Here is a 20359-nt window from a genome sequence, read left to right on the forward strand (position 1 = left end):
CAAAGTCTTGACCGTTACTTTAGCTCCGGCCAGGCCTCTGATACAAGGACTTATGTTTCAGGACCTCATCTTACTACACTGAAGTGCTAGGGGGCACTGTGCTGCAGGGAGCAGGATGGGCCCTCAGAAGGGGGCGCTCTGCCCCCAGAGTCAGTGCTGCCCCCGTGCTGCAGTGCTAGGAGGCACTGTGCTGTTGCTGCCCCATGCTGCAGTGCGCAATCAGTGCTGCCCCCATGCTGCAGTGCTAGGAGTCGCTGTGCTGTGGGGAACGGGGCGGGGGGCTCAGAAGGGGGCACTCTGCCCCCAGAGTCAGTGCTGCCCCCATGCTGCAGTGCTAGGAGGCGCTGTGCTGTGCGGAGCAGGATGGGGGCTCAGAAGGGGGCGCTCTGCTCCCAGCGTCGGTGCAGCCAGGCCCCCCGGCCTGGCCGGAGACCCCTGCCCACGGAGCCACAGGCACTACATGGCCACTCCCTCCTGACAGCAGCACCAGCTGGTGCTGCCCAGGCCTCGCCCTCCAAGTGCGGCTCCTCATGCCCGCATGGGCGTGTCTGTGGGTCCTCACGACAGCGGGGCCCTGGCGATGCACTGAGTAGCACCACCCCGGGGCAACCTGGGCAGGACTGGCAGAGCCTGTCTTCATAATGTGCAGAGGGAGGACTCCCAATCAGAGCAGGGGACCCCATATCCCCTTCCCTCCCCCGCTCGGATCTATGGGCTTCTCTCACCTGGTACCTCTCCTCCCTGCCACCCCAAATCAGACCAGGGAGCCCACGGAGGGATAGAGGAGTGTGTAAGGGGATGGATTAGATTAGATAGTGTGTATGGGGATGGAGGAATGGATGGATTGAGTGAATTTATGAGGATGGATGAGTGAGTATATGGAATGAATGGATGGATGGATGGATGGATGGATGGATGGATGGATGGATATTGTGTATGGGAATGGAGGGAGGAAGGGATGGAGATGGATGGATAGCTGTGTATGGGGATGGATGGAGTGTATGGGGACAGAGGGATGGATGGAGGGATGAATGGATGGATAGATGAGTGGGTGGGTATATGGGATGGATATTGTGTATGGGGATGGATGGAGAGAGGGATGAAGATGGATGAATGGGTGTATGGGGATAGATGGAGTGTATGGGGACAGAGGGATGGATGGAAGGATGGAGGGATGAATGAATGAGTGAATATATGGGATGGATGGATGGATATTGTGTATGGGGAGGGATGGATGGATGGATGGATGGATGGGGACAGTGGATGGATGGATGGGGACAGGATGGATGGATGGATGGATGGATGGATGGATGGATGGATGGGGACAGAGGATGGATGTATGGATGGATGGAGAGATGGATTTCAGCCCCAAGAAATAGCCCCGGCTCCCTCATACAAGCTCCAGTCAGTGCAGAGCCTCCTCCCAATGAATTATTCTTAAGCCCGGAGGCCAGGGTGAGGGCTGGAGTTGGGGCACAGGGGAGCAGGGCCCAAGGTGTGTGTGTGGGGCGGGGGGGAACAGGGCCCAGTGGTATCAGCTGTCCTGCCTTCCTGGGCCAGCAGCCCTTGGCACTGAGCACCGGGCCAGGGGACCCTAGGGAGGCCTGGGGGCGGGGGGGCGCTGGCAATTGACAGATGTGGCGCAGCTTGTAACTAGGCCGGACCATTAGTTGGTTGCCATGGTGACCAGCCAAGCCACGGAGGTTTCTGGGTTACATTGGGGCATTGTTGGGGGTGGGGGTCATGTACTGATGCCGTCTCCCCCTTCCCCATGGGCCAAAAGGCAGCAGTGGAGGCGACAGGACAGATTCTGATGTTGGTGTAAATCCGGAATAACTCACTGCGTGGGGCCAGACTCATGTCAATGGAGCTAAGGCCAATTGACACCTGCTGGGGATCTGACCCCATTGACTTCAAGAGAGTTACTCTGCTGCACCTGAGAGCAGAATTGGGCCCTTACTCCAGTCAAAAACCATCCCGAGATGCTTGTAGCCTGGGATCAAGTCACCCCCTCCCCTTCTCTTTGGTAAAGTAGCTCCTGGAGTCTCTCACGACCAGGCAGGTTTCCTCACCCTCTGATCATTCTCGTGACTCTTCTCTGACCCCTCTCGGATTTATCAACATCCTGCTTGACCGGTGGGCTCCAGACCGGACACAAGATCCCAGCAGCGGTCGCACCAGGGCCGAGCACAGAGGGGAAAGAACCTCTCTGCTCCTACACGAGATTCTCATTTATACATCCCAGGATCACACTAGGTCGTTCGGCCCCCGCGTCGCACTGGGAGCTCCTGTTCTGCTGATTCTCCACCACGACCCCCGGGGTCTTTTTCAGAGTCACGGCTTCCCAGGAGAGAGCCCCCCAGCCTGTCCGTCTAGCTCATTCTTTGTGCCTGGATGTCTCCACTGACACTGAGCCGTACTCAGACACATACCGGGTGCTTGTGCCCAGTTTCCCAAGCGATCCCGATCGCCCTGAATCAGTGACGTGTCACCTTGTATTTACTGCCCCGCCCCGATCTTTATGTCATCTGCAAACTTCATCAGTGACACGGTTACAGTTTCTACCTGGACAAAAAGGTGAAATAGCGCAGGGCCGAGAACCGACCCCCGCGGGACCCCACTGGAGACAGACCCGTTCAGTGATGATTCCCTGTTTACAGTTACATTTTGAGACTGATCAACCAGTTCTGTGTGTGCTCTGTGTGTGTGTGTGTGTGTGTGTGTGTGTGTGTGTGTGTGTGTCCCTGCTGCCCCCTGCTGGAGGAGCTGAGCTCTGCTCTGCTGTGTGTGCTGTGTGTGTGTGTGTGTGTGTGTTTCCCTGCTGCCCCCTGCTGGAGGGGCTGAGCTCTGCTCTGCTGTGTGTGTGTGTGTGTGTGTGTGTGTGTGTGTGTGTGTGTGTGTGTGTGTTTCCCTGCTGCCCCCTGCTGGAGGGGCTGAGCTCTGCTCTGTGTGTGTGTGTGCTGTGTGTGTGTTTGTGTTTCCCTGCTGCCCCCTGCTGGAGGGGCTGAGCTCTGCTCGTGTGTGTGTGTGTGTGTGTGTGTGTGTGTGTGTGTCTGTGCCCCTGCTGCCCCCTGCTGGAGGGAATGAGCCCTGCTCTGTGTGTGTGTGTGTGTGTGTGTGTGTGTGTGTGTGTGTGTGTTACAGACCCAGGCAGTAATGGAGGGGAGGGGCAGACCCAGGCGACACTGGGGTGGCAGGGTTACCCCCCCCCCAAGTGGGGACAGACCTCGGACATGGACCAGACACCCAGGTTGGATTCCAAGGGGTTTATTTGCTTCCCCGACAGTCGCTGGAGGGGGTGGGGGTCCCGGGCCCGGTGGAGTTGGTGGGGTCTCGGAGCCGGCCGTGGGAGGATTTCTCCCCCTCCTAGCGGAAGAAGGCCAGCCGTTCCCGCAGCCACTCCTCGGTCAGGTCCTCCGTGGTCCGGATCTCGAACACCTGGGGGGCGGCGGGAGAGGTGGATGGAGCTGGGGTGGGAATTAATGCGGGGTCCTCCAGAGAGGAGCCTCGATTCAGGGCCGTGGATGCTGAATGGGCGGGACAGTAAATCCCACCATTGGGGGGGTATGATCCCATCTCTAGGGGCTGGGGGATCCCAGCTATGGGGCAATCCAGGGATCTTGGCTAGACCCCAGGTATGAGGGCAGGTCCCTGCTAGATGGGTGGGAGGCCCCGGGGGCGAGGAAGCAATAAGACCCCCTGCTATAGGGCAGGCCCCCGGCCCTGGGATGAGGCAGAGCAGGGTGGAGAGGAGAGGAGAGCGACAGCCCCTTCCACCATGGGCCAGAGGGGAGGGGCAGAGGTAACCCCCCCCAACATGGGTATGTGGCTGGCAACTTGGGCGAGGCGGCTATGGGGAGCAGGGGTCCCTGGGGTGTCAGCGCTGCCCATGGGAGGAGCTCGAAGGGGCGGCACTGCCCTGGTACCTTGGTGAGCTCGGCTGCCTGCACGAGCCTGTTCTTGCTCCCGGCGTACATCATCTGCTGCTCCGGCTTGCACCCTGCCCCGTGGGGAGAGACAGAGAGAACCCAGGAGTCCTGGTGCCCAGTTCTAACCTCTAGACCCCCACTCCCCTACCAGAGCTAGGGATAGAACCCAGGAGTCCTGCCTCCCAGCCCCACCCCGCTCTAACCACTAGACCCCCCTCCCCTCCCAGGGCTGGGATAGAAACCAGGAGTCCTGCCTCCCAGCCCGCTGCTCTAACCACTAGACCCCACTCCCCTCCCCGAGCTAGGGATAGAACCCAGGAGTCCTGGCTCCCAGCCCCGCCCCCCTCTAACCACTGGACCCCGCTCCCCCTGGTTCTCACCGAGTGGGCTGGAGAAGATGAAGCAGAGCGGGTAGGAGATGCGCCCGTCATCGTGGACGTATTTGTAACTGTACACCACAAAGGTAGCCCCAGTCAAGGAGGCAGCTGTGTCTCGCCTGAGCTGGGCCATGCCTGAAACGCTCCTGTCTCTATCCTTCTCCGTCTCGTCACCCTCCTGGCCGCTCCTGCCCCCGCCTCCGGATACCCGCTCTGGGCTGCTCCCACCCACGTCAGACACATTGGGGTCTCCCAGGACCCCAGCCCTGAAGGGCCTGGGGCGGGTTGGCCCAAAGCCCGGAGCTCTGGTGCTCCTGCCCAGCCTCCCACCGCGCTGCAGAGCCACAAGCAGGGGGGCTGTGGGGTACACCCCCCCCACAAGAGGGGCTTGTTTTCCTCTCCCTCTGCGCTGCCCCCTGCTGCTCTGATCCCCTGGATGCTCCCTGTAGCCCCCTCTGATCTCAAATCTGCTTCAAGCTGGGGACAAGGGACCCTTTTCCCTGCCCACAGCCCCGGCATCCATCCTCTCCCGGGGCCAAGGATGATCCCAGAGAACCCCAACCTCCCACACACACACATACACATGCATCCCTCATGCATACTCCTGGCATTCTGCCACCATGTGCAATGCCTGTGCCCCACCAGGTGACTCAGATGCCCCCTCCCTGCCCCACGGCAGAAGGATATCGGGGCTGGCGCTCCGGCAGCTCGCTCTTCAGCTCCTCCGGAGAGATGTCCTGTGGGAGAAATGCCAAAGGCTGCATCAACTAAGGTGGGTGGCAGGGTGGAGAAGAGGACAAGGAACCTCCCCATCACCCGCCATTGTACAGATGGGGAAACTGAGGCATGGAACAGGGCAGAGACTTGACCTAGGACGCCCAGCAAGTCAGTGGCGGAGCCAGATGTGGAACCCAGGAGTTCTGACTCCCTGCCTTGCCTGGCAAAGTGGTTAAAACAGAGCAGGTCCTGAGAGCCAGAACTCCTGGGTTCTTTCCTCAGATCTGGGAGGGGAGTCTAGTGGGTCACAGCATGGGGGGCTGGGAATCAGGACTCCTGGGTTCCACACTCAGCTCTGGGAGGAGAGTGGGGGCTAGCAGTTAGAGCAGGGAGGGCTGGGAATCAGGACTCCTGGGTTCTCTCCCTAGCTGGGCGGCGGTAGGAGGGGTGGCCCAGTGGAAGGGCAGGAAGGGCCACTCCGCACATGGGCCAGCAAGAGTGGAGGGGCTGGGCATGCAGAACAGCAGGGAGCTGGGCACCGCTCCCCCCAGAGATACCCCAAGATCCAGGATCAACAGTTGAGCCCATGTCTGAAATCGCCGGCACTGAAAGAGGCATCAGAGCCATTGCTCTTTCCTTTGCAGCTGCCCCTCGAGCCGGGCCCCGGGTCGCTACATGCCCCGGGATTAGTCTACGATCGAATCTCCTCCGAGCCCAGCCAAGGGGCACCGGGTGCCGTGGCACAAGCCTGCTCAAATCTTGAGGGAAACGGAGCCACGGTCCCACCTCATAACCCTTCAGGATCAAAGCTGTTTGGGTGCCTAACTCCCCTTGGTCTCTGTGGAAGTTAGGAGCCCAAATACCTTTGTGGATCTGGGCCAAACAACTGGCCGGGGCCAAATGGGTCCAATCCTACCAGCAACCCCAGCTATCTGAAATATTGGCAGCTCAGTCCAATTAGAGTCTCTTCGGTCATGGAAGAAACCCCGTCTGTTTTTATTAGGGTTTGTTAACGTCACGCTGAGGGTCTGGCTCACTAGTGGGGCTTTTCTGAACGTCTGGATTCCAGCACCGCTCAAGCTAGACGGACATGCTGTGGGGCTCTCTCCTGGGAAGCTGTGACTCTGGAAAAGACCCGGGGGTTGTGGTGGAGAATCAGCGGAACAGGCGCTCCCAGTGCGACGCTGGGGCCGAAAGAGCTAATGCGATCCTGGATGTATAAACAGGGGAATCTCGCGTAGGAGCAGCGAGGTGATTTCCCCTCTGGGTTAGGCCCTGGTGCGACCGCTGCTGGGATCCTGTGTCCAGTTCTGGTGCCCACAATCCAAGGAGGATGTTGCTAAATTGGAGAGGGGTCAGAGATGAGTCACAAGAATGATCAGAGGATTAGAAAACCTGCCTTATAGTGACAGGCTCAAGGAACTCAACTTATTTAGCTTAACAAAGAGCCGGTGAAGCGGTAACTGGATCCCAGACTGTCAGCACCTCCATGGGGAACAATTAATGAATAACGGGCTCTTCAATCTAGCAGACAAAGGTCTAACACGACCCAATGGCAAGAAGATGAAGCTAAACAAATTCCGACTGGAAATAAGGTGTAAATTTTTAACTGGGAAGGTCATTAACTGCCGGAACATCTCACCAAGGGTCGGGGTGGATTCTCCATCACAGACCATTTTTAAATCAAGACGGGAGGTTTTCCCTAAAGCTCGGTTCTAGGAATTATTCGGGGGCAGTTCTCTGGCCTGTGTTACCCAGGGGGTCAGACTTCTGGCCTTGGAATCTCTGAATAAAGAATTTACTCCGCTAACTGGCGGCAGTAGTAAGTTGCTACCTTCTGTATAGACCAGCCCTCTGAGGGGAGAAGAATGGGTCATATAGACAGTGAAACCAATGGGAGATTTGAAACCAATGGGAGAGAACTGGTAGCAAGAGGCAGTGCGGTCTAATGGGCAGGGTGCTGGGACACAGGACACCACGGTGCGTTTGGCCTCAGCGTTGCAGCAACAAGCCCTTGTTCCAGTGCAGCGAGCCGGAAAATGTGTGGCAGCTTCGTTCAGGTTGTAAAAACCGCAGGCTCGGATCGAATTAAGTATGAAACCGACTGGTGCGAGCCGTGAGGCCTCCCCGGGGCTGTTTCATTCGGTGGTAAATTCAATTTATCTTCCTCCAGACCACGTCGGCTCTCGACGCGCTGCCAGAACATCGCATGCAGCAGGCGGGGGAACACAGACGACTGTTTGGAAGGAGAGCGGGGTTCCTTTCGGGGCCACGCGCCTCCCCCAAGGGCCCGGCACTCAACCTTAGAGGGCGAGATGCAGAGAGAGGGACTGTGTGTGTGTGTGTATGTGTGTGTGCGCACGCACGCTTCCCCCTCCTGGAGCAATGGGCACCTGTTCTGTGTGTGTCCCGTGTCCTTGTCCCTGCTGGAAGGAATGAGCTCGGCTCTGTGTATGTCTGCTGCCCCCTGCTGGAGAAATTGGCACATGCTCTGAGTGTGTCCCTGCTGGAGGGATGGGAACCTGGGTGTGTGTGTGTGTGAGTGTGTGTCCGTCCGTCCCTGCTGCCCCGTGCTGGAGGGGATGAGCCCTGCTGTGGGGTGTGTGTGTGGGTGTGTGTGTAGGCGCGCCCCCTGCTGGAGAGGATGAGCCCTGCTCTGTGTGTGCATGCATGTGTGTGTATGTGTGTGTGTGTGTGTGTGTGTGTGTGTGTGTGTCCCTGCTGCCCCCTACTGGAGGGGATGAGCCCTGCTCTGTGTGTGTGTGTGTGTCCCTGCTGCCCCGTACTGGAGGGGATGAACCCTGCTCTGTGTGTGTGTGTGTGTGTGTGTGTGTGTGTGTGTGTGTGTGTGTGTGTCCCTGCTGCCTCCTACTGGAGGATATGAGCCCTGCTCTCTGTGTGTGTGTGTGTGTGTCCCTGCTGCCCCCTACTGGAGGGGATGAGCCCTGCTCTGTGTGTGTGTGTGTGTGTGTGTGCGTGTGCGTGCCCCCTGCTGGAGAGGATGAGCCCTGCTCTGTGTGCATGCATGTGTGTGTGTGTGTGTGTGTGTGTGTGTGTCCCTGCTGCCCCCTACTGGAGGGGATGAGCCCTGCTCTGTGTGTGTGTGTGTGTGTGTGTCCCTGCTGCCCCCTACTGGAGGGGATGAGCCCTGCTCTGTGTGTGTGTGTGTGTGTGTGTGTGTGTGTGCGCGCGCACTACCCCCTGCTGGAGCAATTGACACCTGCTCTGTGTGTGCGCAAGAGAGCCTGAGAACACTGCCCTCTAGTGGAGACAATCAGACTGCCACCTCTGCACCTCATAGCCCCCTACCGTGCTTATGAGGTTGCTTCTCCAGCCCCAGTGGCAGGGGGCTGGGCTTTGGAAGCAAGAGGAGCTGAGTTCTAGCCCCACTGATGCCGTGGGAGCCCTGTGGCATAGTGGTGTCTGGGAGGAGCTAGGCACGAGTCCGCTGCCCGCGGGGCCTTTAACCGAACTGGGCTTTCCAAAGGTAGCTGGAAGAAGGGAGTGAAAGGTCCCCACCTGGAATTCCTCCTCCAGCACCACCAGCTGCCGCTCCTTGTCAATCTTCACTGGGGGGAGAGACAGAGCCAGGGTCACGATCTGCACATGGGCCACCTCCGCCAGCAGGTACCGGAGCAGCGCTGCCTTCCCCTCGGGGACGCTGAACGACCCCCAGCCAGCTCCTGCCCCTGCTGGGACTGGAGTAGCCGGGAGCTCCCCCCCCACAGCCAGCACCCCTGCCCTGCTCCCCACAGCCAGCGCCCCCTGCTGGGAGAAACTGGCCCCAGCGGCTGTCCAGGGCACAGGCTGAGCGGAAGATCCGCCAAGGCGCGTGCGGGTGGGGGTCAGGGAGGCGGAGAAAGGCCGCGGATGGCGCCCTTGGGGAGGGAGCCGGCCCGGGGACACTCACTGAGGATGGCCGCGTTGTTGGTTTCCTTCCGGAAGCGGAATTTCCTCAGCTTCTCCGTGAGCGCGGGGTCCACGTCGCACACGACCAGGGAGTCCGACTGCAGAGAGACCGGCCATGAGAGGGGGCAGGGGCTGGGGCCGCCTCCCTGCGGGACCCCCAACCTGGAGGGGAGGGGAGCTGCCGCCCACAGCCAGCGTTCCCGCCCTGCACCCCACAGCGCCTCCTGCTGGGACAGGCCAGGGCCGGAGTAGCCCGGGGTTGTTTCCAAGGAAACAGCCTCCTTCTGCCCATGGTGAAGCCGACAGCGCTCTGGCCGTGCCCTGCCCAGTGCAGGGGCCGCGCCATGCCTGGGGGATGGGGAAGGGAGAGCGCACACGCGTGTAGGTCACTGCCCCCTTGTGGTGGGGAAGGGAGGGGCAGCCATCGTGGTTGTGGGCCCAAAATGTTTCGTGGTCGGTTCAGCTGTGGGCTGTGCATGGGAGAGACCCACCGGCTGAGATGTGCACACACACACACCTCCCCGGCCTCCCCCAACACACACACATACATGTTCAATCTCACACATGTCATTTTGCTGGCACACCTAGTGTCACACATACACACCCATGGCCATTGTCACACCCACACAGAGACACACCCAGTGTCACACACACACACACAACGCCTTACAAACACCCACCCACCCATTGTCACATAGACACAGGTGTTCACACCCATTGTCACACATACAGAGACTCACACCCACTGTCACACCCACAGCCATTGCCACACACACACATTGTCACACACCTGTTGTCACACTCATACACACTCATTGTCACACACAGACACCCATCGTTTTACACACACACCCATTGTCACACACACGTTTCACACACAGTCTCACACTCATGTCACATGCAGCCATTGTCACACACAGCCATTGTCACGCACACAGAGATTCACACCCATTGTCACACACACACACATTTCACACACAGAGGCTCACACCCATGCCACAAGCAGCCATTGTCACACACACAGAGGCTCACACCTATTATCACACACACACATTGTTACACACAGAGACAGGGGCAGCTCTAGGAATTTGGCTGCCCCAAGCACGCCGGTCCCGCGGCTCCGGGGGACCTCTTGCAGACGTGCCTGCAAAGGGTCCGCTGGTCCCGCAGCTCCGGCGGACCTCCCACAGGCATGACTGCGGAAGGTCCGCCGGAGCCGCCTGCCGCCCTCCCAGCAAAATGCCGCCCCAAGCGCGCGCTTGGCGCGCTGGGGTCTGGAGCCGGCCCTGCACAGAGAGACTCACGCCCATTGTCACACACACACACACATTTTACACACACAGACTCACACACAGCCATTGTCACCCCACACATACATTGTCACTCATACATCCATTGTCTCACACACACACCCATTGTCACACTCACAGTCTCACACCCACATAGAGGATGGGGATGGGTTGATACACAGATGGCAGATGAAGAAACTTTCCTGTACGTAGCCACTTTTCCGGACCGCCTTTGACACCAGGGTCACTGGGGGTGGGGGGCGGCGCAATACAGCCAGGCAAATACTGGCACCATGCTAAGCTCTAGATCTAACTGCCAGCTCTCCCGCGTCCGCCAGAAGGGGCGGGTGAGCAGTTCCCCCAATGCACAGGCTGCTGCCAGGCTCTCCAGGGTGCAGGCACCTTTCCTAGGCCTCCCACCCACCACCATTGCTGGTGCCACTTGGCGCCACCGCTGAAATCTCGGCGCTTGCAAACCCCTCTTGCTGCAGGGTGCGGGGGCCACAGCTGCCCTCCACGGGCACATGGCCTCCTGCCTCCCCATCCCAGCCGGGCTGGGGCCTTCGGCGTGAAAGTCTCGATTCGAACACGCCCTGAATCCTGGATCCCAGCTTTGCAGGGGAGCTGGGGGGTGGGGACACGCAACAACCGCTCCATAAGGAAACCCCCTGCCTCCAATGCGCCCCCCCCCACCTCCCTTCCTGACCCCCGCGCCGTGAAGCAATGCTCAGCCTGACCATTCTGCCGCGGTCTTTGCCCTTCCAGCGCCGGGCGGCCTGACTCTCGGCTTTCCTTGCTGCAAGCTGGGCTAGCGCTGACCTTGTGACAGGATGCTCAGAGCGCAGTTCCTCCGGTCGGGGACACTTTGACAGCACTGATCTGCTGGGGGAAGAGGGGGAAGTGTGAGGGTGGGGGAGGGCAGGGCAGCTATGGACATGTGTGGAAAGAGGAAGGGGTTTGCCTTCCAGGGGCAAAGGGGGATGGGAACGGTGGCGGGGTGGGGGGGCGACTGGGAAATAAAAGGGCAGAGGTGGCCGGGCACAGCCACAGGGTGCTCACAGATCACTCCGTGTGCCACCACATCCTGTTTTGGATGAGCTGAACCAACGGCCACCTGCTCCCCCCCCACCCCCCACTCCCCGCCAGCTTCACATCACATGCACACGGGTCACATGGCTTCCACTGTGCCCTGCGCCTTGCATGCACCTTTAGATCGGGGCGACGTGGTTAATCAACCACTGACAGACTGCGATCAGGGCCCCGTTGTGCCAGGCGCTGCACAGACCCCAACCAAGATCAGGGCCTCCTTGTGCCAGGCACTGCACAGACCCCAACCAAGGTCAAGGCCCCGTCGGGCCGGGCGCTGCACAGACCCCAATCGAGATCAGGGCCCCATTGTGCTAGGAGCTGCACAGACCCCGACCGAGATCCGGGCCCCGTTGTGACGGGCTCTGCATGACACAGAGCGAGAGACTAGGCTCAAAGAGCTGCCAGTCTAAATAGACAAAACAAAGAGTGGGGGGAGGAGGTGGGGAACTGAGGCACACAGATACCAAGGGCTCCAGTTCTGCAAGGACTCAGCATTCACAATTGGGACTGAATGTGCTAAGGAGCTGACATTTTCCAGCTGTCCAAATGCTTATGCTTAGATTGTGAACTGTCTGGGGCAGGGACTGTCTTTTTGGTATAGGTAGGTACAGTCCAGGCCTGTAGGCATTACAATTAATTAGTTAATTAAAGCTGAATAAAATAAGTAATTATTGCACATACATGCCAAACCGCTGCTACAGTGCCTCATGGGAATTGTAGTTCAGTTATTTCATATTCCCATTCTCTTCTGTGGGCTGGGCTGCCCAACTGGACTACATCTCCCATGATGCACCACAGCCACTGGCCTGCCATGATGGCTCCTCCCTCCATGAGGAGGCTGTGGTGCATCATGGGAGATGTAGTCTGGTCAGAGACACTAGGCTTTAGCGGAGCGCATGAGGTGCCTGAGCTACAACCCCCCATGAGGTGCTGGTTTTCAATTTTTCACCCCAAAAAGTGTTTTTCCCCAAAATCCCAGCATTCATTTTATTTAAAATCTCAGGATTTTTAAGACAATCTTGTGATTTTTTGGGAGGGTGCGGGAGGGATGGCTCAACATTTTTGAACCCTTAGGGGTTGGCAAAGCTTCAATTTGGAGACCTACACCCCGCTCAGCCACTGGCTTGCTGGGTGACCTTGGGCATGTCACATGCTCACTCTGTGCCTCAGTTTCCCCATCTGTAAAGTGCTTTGAGATCTATTGCTGAAAAGACCTAGATAACATCAAAGGATTATTATTATTAAGTGAGTTTTGATGTTCTGTCTCATATCCCCAGCTCCTGGAGTCATGGGAGGCAGTGAGAATCTGAGCTTTCTTTTTAAAAAAAGAAGAAAACATTAAGGGCTTGTCTACCGGCAGAAGTCTACCAGTGTAATTATACAGCTATAGCTAATGTGGTCTAACACCCTGTGTGGATGCACCCTCTGGAGATTTTGGGGCTCACCAAATCCGGGGCGGGGGAGGGGGCGAGCTGGTGTGTGTACGTTAGCTCTGTTTAGACGTTTACGTTTGAAATTAATGTAGCTCGGCATTTCCTGGAAAGGTTTGAGTTTTGCTGAACTCGGTGTTCTGGATGACCCAAGATGACTCCAGGCACCCTTCCCTCTGTGTTAACAAGAAGTTATTTTGTCAGGGATTTTAGCTGTGCTTCAGCCACCTCCAAAGAGACATAAGCTAAACTGGGGAGAAAGACCGAAACAATGCGCCACTCCAGCGGGACTGACATCGCCACAGCTCTCGGGATTTAGTGGTCAAATTCCTCACTGACGCTAGCTGTAAGTGTCTAGGTCTCATGGTTGCAGGGAAAAGCTTGGACATGTCACACACACACACACACACACACACACACACAGGCTCAAGGGCAGAGGAAGGCCAGAGGTTGACTTATTTATTTATTTATTTAATTCAAATACTCTCGTGATTTTGAAGCCAATCTTGTGATTTGTGAACATTTGGGTTGGGCTAAGGTGAGAGGAGGGGGAGACAGGAGAGGGGAGGATAAGGAGTGGGGTGGAGGTGGGGGAGAGGGAGGAGTTGGAGAAGGGGAAGAAAGAAAAAGGAAGGGAGGAGGGGGTCAGGAGGACGGGAGGAGTACGGGGATGGGGGGAGGAGTTTGGAGGGGAGGATAGGAAAAAGGGGGAGGAGTTGGGAGGGGGAAAGGGAGGGGCAGAAGGAGGGAGAGGAAGGAGAAGTGGGAGGGGTAAGAGGAGGAGAAAGGGGATGGGAGGAGGAGTTGGGGAGAAGAGTCAGAGGATGGGAGGGGAGGAGTTGGGAGGGGAGGGGCAAGAGAAAGGGGAGGGGTGGAAGGAGGGGAAGGGGCAGGAGGGGATGAGTAAGGGGATAGGAGGGGCAAGAGAAAGGGGAGGCGGAAGGAGAGGGGAAGAGCAGGAGAAAGGGGATGGGAGAGAAGGAGAGGGGGAGGGGCAGGGGAGGGGTAAGAGAAAGAGGAGGGGCAGAAGGAGGGGAGAAAGGGGATGGGAGGGGCAGGAGAAAGGGGAGGGGCAGAAGGAGGGGAAGGAGTTTGCCATAGTGGTTGAAAGGGGAAGGGCGGAAGGAGGAGGAGGGGCAGGAGGAGTGAGGGGAGGGGAGGGTAGAGGAGGAGAAAGGGGATGGAAGGGGGAAGGAGAAGGGGAGGGGCGGAAGGGGAGGGGCAGTGGAGTAAGGGGATGGGAGGGGAGAGGGAGGGGAGGGGCGGAAGGGGAGGGGCAGTGGAGTAAGGGGATGGGAGGGGAGAGGAGGAGAAAGAGGAGGTGGTACCCAAGCAGGCACTCTAACGCCACAGCCCAGGCTATTACGTCACCACGATACCATTACGCCATTGGTTGGGGAGCCTCGGATTGACAGGACTACGAGCCAATCAGAGGCTCCGGAGCTGAGGCTGAGGCCGAGGCGGGGCGGGTGGGGGGGTGTTGCGCATGTGTGCGGTCGTGCGCGCGGGAAGCCACGCCCCACCGAGGGCAGCCGCGAGCTTCTGGTTGGTCCCGGCCGCTGCCAGTCGACCTTCCGCAGCCAATGGTGAGGCGGCTGCGCGCTGACGCGTTGCGTGCCGTGCGCGCTGACGTTGCGCGGGGGGCTACGGTACGGGCGCCTCGGTGTGAGGCTGGCGGGGCCGAGGCCGGGGCCGGACGGGCCGCAGAGACGGTGAGTGCGGGACGCGGCCCCCCCGCCGGGCTCCTCCCCCGCACCAGGGCCCCCTCCCCCGCCCAGGGAGTCCCACTCCCCGCCCGACGCGGGCATCTCCCCTCTGCGGCATCTCGCCCCTCCCCCACCCCGAGCCAGGGCCCCCTCCCCGCCCTCCCGCGCAGCCCCTCCCGCCCCTCTGCCCCCTCCCGCCCTGCTCCGGGGATCCCTCTGGGCGTCACCCCCCAGCCCCGGACCAGCCTCCTTCCTCTCTGCAGCGCCCCTCCCCATCCCAGCCAACCCCGCCCCGACCCAGGGACCCCTGAAATCCATCCTCCTCCTGATCCAGGATCCGCCCCGACCCAGGGACCCCCCCATCCCAACCAACCCCGCCCCGACCCAGGGACCCCCCCCTCCTGCCCGACCCAGGGACCCCCGGAAATCCATCCTCCCCGATCCAGGGATCCCCATCCCAACCAGCCCTGCCCCGACCCAGGGATCCCCTTCCCCATCCCAACCAACCCGCCCCGACCCAGGGACCCCTGAAATCCATCCTCCCCGACCCAGGATCCCCATCCCAGCCAACCCCGCCCTGACCCAGGGACCCCCTTACCCCCATCCCAACCAACCCCGCCCCGACCCAGGGACCCCCTGTAATCCATCCTCCCCGATCCAGGGATCCCCCCATCCCAACCAACCCTGCCCTGCTCCAGAGATTACCTGAAATCCATCCTGCCCAACCCAGGGAGCCCCCTTACCCCCATCCCAACCAACCCTGCCCCGACCCAGGGACCCCCTGTAATCCATCCTCCCCGATCCAGGGATCCCCCCCATCCCAACCAACCCTGCCCCGACCCAGGGACCCCTGTAATCCATCCTCCCGATCCAGGATCCCCATCCCAACCAACCCTGCCCTGACCCAGGGATCCCCCTTCCCCCCATCCTGCCTGACCCAGGGATCCCCCTTTCCTCCATCCCAACCAACCCCGCCCTGACCCAGGGATCCCCCTTCCCTCAATCCTGCCCAACCCAGGGATTCCCCTTCCCCCCCATCCCAACCAACCACACCCTGACCCAGGGAGCCCCTGAAATCCATCCTGCCCTGTCCCAGGGATCTCCTTTCCCTCCATCCCAGCCAACCCCGCCCTGACCCAGGGAGCCCCTGTAATCCATTCCGCCCTGACCCAGGGATCCCCCTTTCCTCCTTCCTGCCCGACCCAGGGATCCCCCTTTCCTCCATCCCAACCAACCCTGCCCTGACCCAGGGATCCCCTGTAATCCATCTTGCCTGATCCAGGGATCCCCCTTCCCCCTATCCCAACCAACCCCGCCCTGACCCAGGGACCCCCTGAAATCCATCCTGCCCTGACCCAGGGATCCCCCTTCCCTCCATCCCAACCAACCCTGCCCTGACCCAGGGACCCCCTGAAATCCATCCTGCCCGACCCAGGGATCCCCCTTCCCTCCTTCCCAACCAACCCCGCCCTGACCCAGGGATCCCTCTGTGCTTCACCCCCCTCACCCCACCCCTAAACCAGCCTCTTCCCTTCTCTGCAGCTCCCCTCCCCTGCAGTTTTCCAGCCTTGCCCTGACCCAGGGATCCCCTGTAATCCATCCTCCCTGATCCAGGGATCCTCCTTCCCTCCATCCTAACCAACCCTTCCCTGCTCTGGGGATCCCCCTTCCCTCCATCACAACCAATCCATCATAGGCACCAACTCCATAGGTGCGCCAGCTGTTTCATGGCATACAAGAGGTGCTGGGGGAGAAGTGGGAGCAGAAAGAGGTGGGAAGAGGAGGTTTGGAGGCTGGGACGGAGTGGAGGCGGGGCCTGTGGTGGAATAGGGGGTTGAGCCCCTTGGTAAGTCGGTGCCTATGAACTCGCCCCCTCCCCCCCACACACCGACCCTCTAATCCACTGTGGTCTGGGGATCTCCTTCCCTCCATTACAACCAACCCTGCCCTGATCTGGGGATCCCCTGTATTCCATCTTCCGTGATCCGGGGATCACCTACAGTCAATTCAGCTGGACCCCCAAACCAAAGATTGCCTGCCCTTTCCAAAGCAGGCATCCTACCCCATCCTTATCTAGTGTTACCCTTTACACCTACTGCAACTAGGGAGCCTTTCTCCTCCCCGGGTCCCCTACCTCACTCTGATTTGGGTTCAAGAACGGCCACACTGGATCAGATCAAAGGTCCATCTAGCCCAGTATCCTGTCTTCTGACAGTGGCCAATGCCAGGTGCCCCAAAGGGAATGAACAGAACAGGGAATCATCATCAAGTGATCCATCCCCTGTCGCCCATTCCCAGCTTCTGGCAAACAGAGGCCAGGGACACCATCCCTGCCCATCCTGGCTAATAGCCATTGAGGGGCCTATCCTCCATGAATTTATCTGGTTCTTTTCTGAACCTTGTTATAGTCTTGGCCTTCACAGCATCCTCTGGCAAAGAGTTCTACAGGTTGACTGTGTGTTGTGTGAAGAAATACTTCCTTATGTTAGTTTTAAACCTGCTGCCTATTGATTTCATTGGGGGATCCCTAGTTTTTGTGTTATGAGAAGCCGTAAATAACACTTCCTTATTTACTTTCTTCGTAGCAGCCATGATTTTATAGACCTTTGTCATATCCCCCTTAGTTGTCTCTGTTCCAAGCTGAAAAGTCCCAGTCTTACTAATCTCTCCTCATACGGAAGCCATTCCATACCCCTAATCATTTTTGTTATCTTTTTCTGAACCTTTTCTAATCCCAATATATCTTTTTCGAGATGGGGCGACCACATCTGCGTGCAGTATTCAGGATGCATTTCTGTAGCGGCAACATGATATTTTCTGTCTTCTTATCTATCCCTTTCCTAATGATGTTTTCAGAGAACTATCAGCAGTGACTCCAAGATCTCTCTCTTGAGTGGTAACAGCTAATTTAGACCCCATCGTTGTATACGGGATATATTATATCACCTCCTCTCTCCCCAACCAGGGATCTGCTACTGCATCCTAAACCTGGGACACCCCACCCCCACCTCCCAGATGCCACCCATCAGCATGCCCTCCCTTGTTCCTTTTGCCCGGGACATAATTCTTAATGTCTCTGCACTCTCTCCATGGATTCCAGAGTGCTCTTGCTAGAGATCCCATCTCTTCTCCCCGTCTCTCAAAATTCACGCAGAGACCTTCTAGCCAAATTTCTTCCCTGTTCCTATGTACCAGACAGAACACCTCCCATCTGCTCGCTCTGATTCCCTTAAGATACTCTCAGCTCTCTCCGCTAGCCTCTGACTAGAGGTCTCTCTTCCCTGTCATGCTGGGTGACTGCACTGCCTTCTGTCCTCCTTATGTGTATGCCCCTAAGATCCTCCCATGGAGGAGATCTGTCCTCCTTCCCTCTGTACTGACACCTTTCTGTGGAGATATTTCCAGCGAAGCCTTGCATCAACCCAGCTCTCTAGCTCCAGAAACCCCCTTATCCCTGAGGGATCCTTGCACCCCATTGGAACCCTCCTGCAAAGCCAGGCATGTGCCACTAATGGTCCATCGAGTGTGTCTGTCTGGTATCCTGCCTCCTGCAGTAGCCAGTACTGGATGTTTCAGAGGGTGGCATAACCCTCCCTTCCTAAGATACCTCCTTGTGCAATCCCATCCCACTCTGGAACGCGCACATGCATTTCCTTCCTGACCACCCCCAGCTGGTTATCTCATGCCCTCATGCTTTAGGGCTGGTTGTTCATATGATTTTGTCCTGTACAGCTGAAATTCTTTCCTAATACCATCTGATCTTCCTTTTAGGCACCTTAGTGCCCAACCCAGTTGCTTACTATCATGTGGCAATGAGTTCGACAAGTTAACAACCTCTTTCCTTCTACAAGTTAGAAATCTGTTTGCTTTTTTAAATTCTGAGTGGGCTATTATGGGTCAGAATAGACAGGTAGAACCAAACTAGCTTTCCTTGTGCCATAGGCCTGTATCTCCTTCCATTTTTCAGATCCCCCCGTGTACACTTGATCATGTTTGCTGGCCTTCTCTGGTCCCTTTTCTGTGCTCTTAACTGAACCAAATAACTGCAGTACCTACTCTGAGGCTGTCCCAGCAATGTGTATGTTGTCACTATTTTCTTATTGTTCGCCCTATTAAGAAAGTGATGGAGTTATCCAGTTGTCAAAGCACATTCGCTGGGTTCTGTCCTTGGCTCTGAGAGCAGGGTCTAATGGGTAGAGCAGGGGAGTGGGAGTTAATACTCCTGGCTTCCATTCCTGGTTCTTCCACCCAACCCTGCTTCATAGCGCACTCTTTCTCCAAGCAGGGTCACTCATACTTCACAAAGGGGACTGTGAGGCTTTGATGTCAGTCACGTGCTTGGAGATCTTGGAAATAACAAGATCTAGAGAAGAATCCAAGTGTGGTTCTTCCAGTTACCCAGTAACAAAGGTCTCCAGGTATCTCATATACTTGGAGGCAGCACTGAGCAGAAAAGGGATGGTGTGGGGGAAATTAGGGGCACACATTGGGGACAGCGGTGGCATCTGGGCTTGGGGCTTGGGAGAGCCGAGGTGAGTCCCTAGCTCTGTCATAGATGTGGTGTCTTCACAGCTGGAAAGGCATGGGTTGGATAGCCAGCCCTAGTGGAGACAGGGCACAAGAAGTTTCAACCTCAGGTAGGTGGGCTCCACCCTATACTCCTCTACCGGGGGTTTGCTAGCCACATGGAGGTAAAAATCTACCTGACTCTTCACTAGGACTTTGTGCCTCAGTGCCCCAGGTGTAATGTGAGGATCATATTGCCTCCATCTTACCTCAGGAATGTGGGGATAAAACCCATGGATGAGTGTGAGGGACCCATGTTATGATGATGCGGGAGGCACCAAAAGTGCTTCGCAGGCCTAAGGGAAGATTAAAATAAGCTGTAACCAAGGATGGGGTGTGGGGGGGAACCCAAAAAGACACAAATTGTGGCCTGTGTGTGCATGTGCTGAAGTTCAGCGAAGGGGAAATGTCTCGCTGCTGGGAGATCTCTTGTCTTTGCTGTGCAATTCGACCCCTTGAGTTGGCCTAGCTTGAGAGCTGCCACACCGCAGAATCCTACAGTTACTGCCTTCATGTTGGTGCTATCCTCGCTTGTGTGAGGTGCTAGGACTTCTGGGAGAGGTCGTACCCCATGGCACTTAGCGCTGCGATCATCGGAGCCCTCTATCAATCGTGTCGCAGTGGCTTGTGGGAGAACTTGTCTGCTCTTTCCGACCAGCTGTCCCGTGGCTTGTTCTTCTTGAAACCAGTTGGGACGAAAGGCTGAGGAATGGACCCTAGAGAACTAATGAGCGATTCAGAGAGAGCTCTTCAGTCCTCGTCTGTGATGTGCCGAGAAGGAGGGGGCAAAATTCTCACTCTCTCTTCCAAGCTTTCTGGTGTCCTTACCCTGAAGCCTGCCGAGAAGACGCTTTTTTGGTTCGCGCCAAGCACAGGGAGAACCTCCCTCATCTCCCGAATAATCTCAAGCCTGAAATCTTTCTGGTCAGCACCACCACCGCATTGTCCTATGGAAGGCATGGGATGAAGACGCCCCTAGCTCCAAAGAGATGCTGAGGGAGCGCTGGGAGGCCTTCCTGCTGGCGGTTGTTCTCATTGCTCACAGGTATCGCGAAGGAGCAAGATATCTGGATGGTGTCAAATGTGGGGAAAGCAGCATGGGACTGGGAAGGTGTCGGCGTATAGGGTGGGAGCAGACACCATGAGGCGTTGAAAGTGGTGGTGCCGGCCAGGCAGAGTGGGGGATGTTCCCTTCTTCAGAGGAAGGCACAAGAAACCCTGTAGCTAGCCCTGGCTGCTGTTGTGGGGGCTAGATGGCTCGTCTCAGCGGCAGCGTAAACTGGAATGCAGTTGCGGGCAAGTTTTAAAGTCGATCAAGCTGGAGGGAGCCTGTGGAAGGATGCAGAG

General features: G+C 57.7%; 2 protein-coding genes across 3 annotated transcripts in view; one reads left to right on the forward strand and one right to left on the reverse strand.

The window, feature by feature from the left end:
- Window positions 1-3251: 3251 nt before the first annotated feature.
- Window positions 3252-11216, reverse strand: GMFG (glia maturation factor gamma). Of its 2 annotated transcripts, none has more exons than XM_039511092.1 (7): window positions 10959-11211; window positions 8934-9030; window positions 8543-8592; window positions 4994-5043; window positions 4310-4392; window positions 3927-4000; window positions 3252-3438 (listed from the first exon to the last, which is right to left on the reverse strand). In XM_039511092.1, exons 1-7 carry the CDS (start codon window positions 10959-10961, stop codon window positions 3367-3369), a joined length of 429 nt encoding a protein of 142 aa, XP_039367026.1. In that variant the 5' UTR covers window positions 10962-11211; the 3' UTR covers window positions 3252-3366. The 2 variants fall into 2 exon arrangements, with proteins under 2 accessions (XP_039367026.1, XP_039367027.1); XM_039511093.1 differs by having other exon boundaries at window positions 3302-3438; window positions 11041-11216.
- A 3088-nt stretch (window positions 11217-14304) lies between these two features.
- SAMD4B (sterile alpha motif domain containing 4B) overlaps window positions 14305-20359 on the forward strand; it is a 32838-nt gene continuing 26783 nt past the window's right edge. Inside the window, exon 1 of the mRNA XM_039510534.1 lies at window positions 14305-14452. The gene's annotated coding sequence lies outside the window, so the exon portion shown is untranslated. The remainder of the gene's footprint in view (window positions 14453-20359) is intronic.

The sequence above is a fragment of the Mauremys reevesii genome, linkage group 22 (genome assembly GCF_016161935.1).
Source record: "Mauremys reevesii isolate NIE-2019 linkage group 22, ASM1616193v1, whole genome shotgun sequence".
NCBI lineage: Eukaryota > Metazoa > Chordata > Testudines > Geoemydidae > Mauremys > Mauremys reevesii.

Bases quoted from the DNA above. Each gene is read 5' to 3' on its own strand.
- GMFG (XM_039511092.1), bottom strand. The intron at 4,001-4,309 runs GTGAGAACCAGG...CCCACGGGGCAG, and splicing joins CATCTTCTCCAGCCCACTCG to GGTGCAAGCCGGAGCAGCAG. The intron at 3,439-3,926 runs GTACCAGGGCAG...GCCGCCCCCCAG, and splicing joins AGGCAGCCGAGCTCACCAAG to GTGTTCGAGATCCGGACCAC.